This window comes from Penaeus monodon, chromosome 24, assembly GCF_015228065.2.
Source record: "Penaeus monodon isolate SGIC_2016 chromosome 24, NSTDA_Pmon_1, whole genome shotgun sequence".
Classification (NCBI taxonomy): Eukaryota; Metazoa; Arthropoda; class Malacostraca; order Decapoda; family Penaeidae; genus Penaeus; species Penaeus monodon.
In genome coordinates, this window is record NC_051409.1 from 36,415,140 (window position 1) to 36,415,816 (window position 677).

Sequence of the window (677 nt, forward strand, 5' to 3'; positions counted from 1 at the left end):
TCCCAGTGTCATTTTCCACAGTAAGAGAGCTAAAATACATATAATATGTATATTTTTTACATACAAAAAGAGCACCATTGTGAACAACAATGTGAAATCTAGAATTAACTCCTTATGCTATGTCATGTTAGAACAATCCCAAAATTCTCTAGCATAAAATACATTCACTTTCATACCAATGTTGAAAACAAATCCTTCATAGCTGAATCCCCACAATGGTGAGCCATCTACATATGGTTCTTCAGAAAACTTGAGCGAGGGTTGGTTCTGCACCCAAGAGTAATGAGGTTCTTCCTTCTGGAGATCCTCAAACTCTTCTATATTAGTTGCACCCTGAAATAATATTGGCTTTTGTTACAACTGAAATGAAATGACAAAGATTTGTTAAACCTATCTATGCAATTTAAAACTAATGTTCTATAGTCCTGAAAAAAAACAAAAAAACTTACATAACAGAATTACTCTAATCAAAATACCTTTACAGCTGTGTAGGTAGTTCGTTCCGGTAAATTGTCAGTTACAATACAGAATACTCCACCATCATTATACTCCACAGTGTACTCTGTGTTGTTACTGAAGATGAGACGTTGCTGGAAACAGTACCTTGGATCTGTAAGGATCACAGTAAATTAATCAATGAAGAATTAGTGAACTGCTTCTGCTGTCTTTAAGCAATT

At 34.3% G+C, this 677-nt stretch overlaps 1 protein-coding gene across 1 annotated transcript in view; it reads right to left on the reverse strand.

Moving 5' to 3' along the window:
- Positions 1-677, reverse strand: part of LOC119588759 (tectonic-3-like) — an 8,679-nt gene that overhangs the window by 3,331 nt on the left and 4,671 nt on the right. Inside the window, exons 8-9 of the mRNA XM_037937399.1 lie at positions 477-610; positions 177-333 (exon numbers count right to left, since the gene is read on the reverse strand). Coding sequence (XP_037793327.1) covers positions 177-333; positions 477-610 — 291 coding nt within the window. The remainder of the gene's footprint in view (positions 1-176; positions 334-476; positions 611-677) is intronic.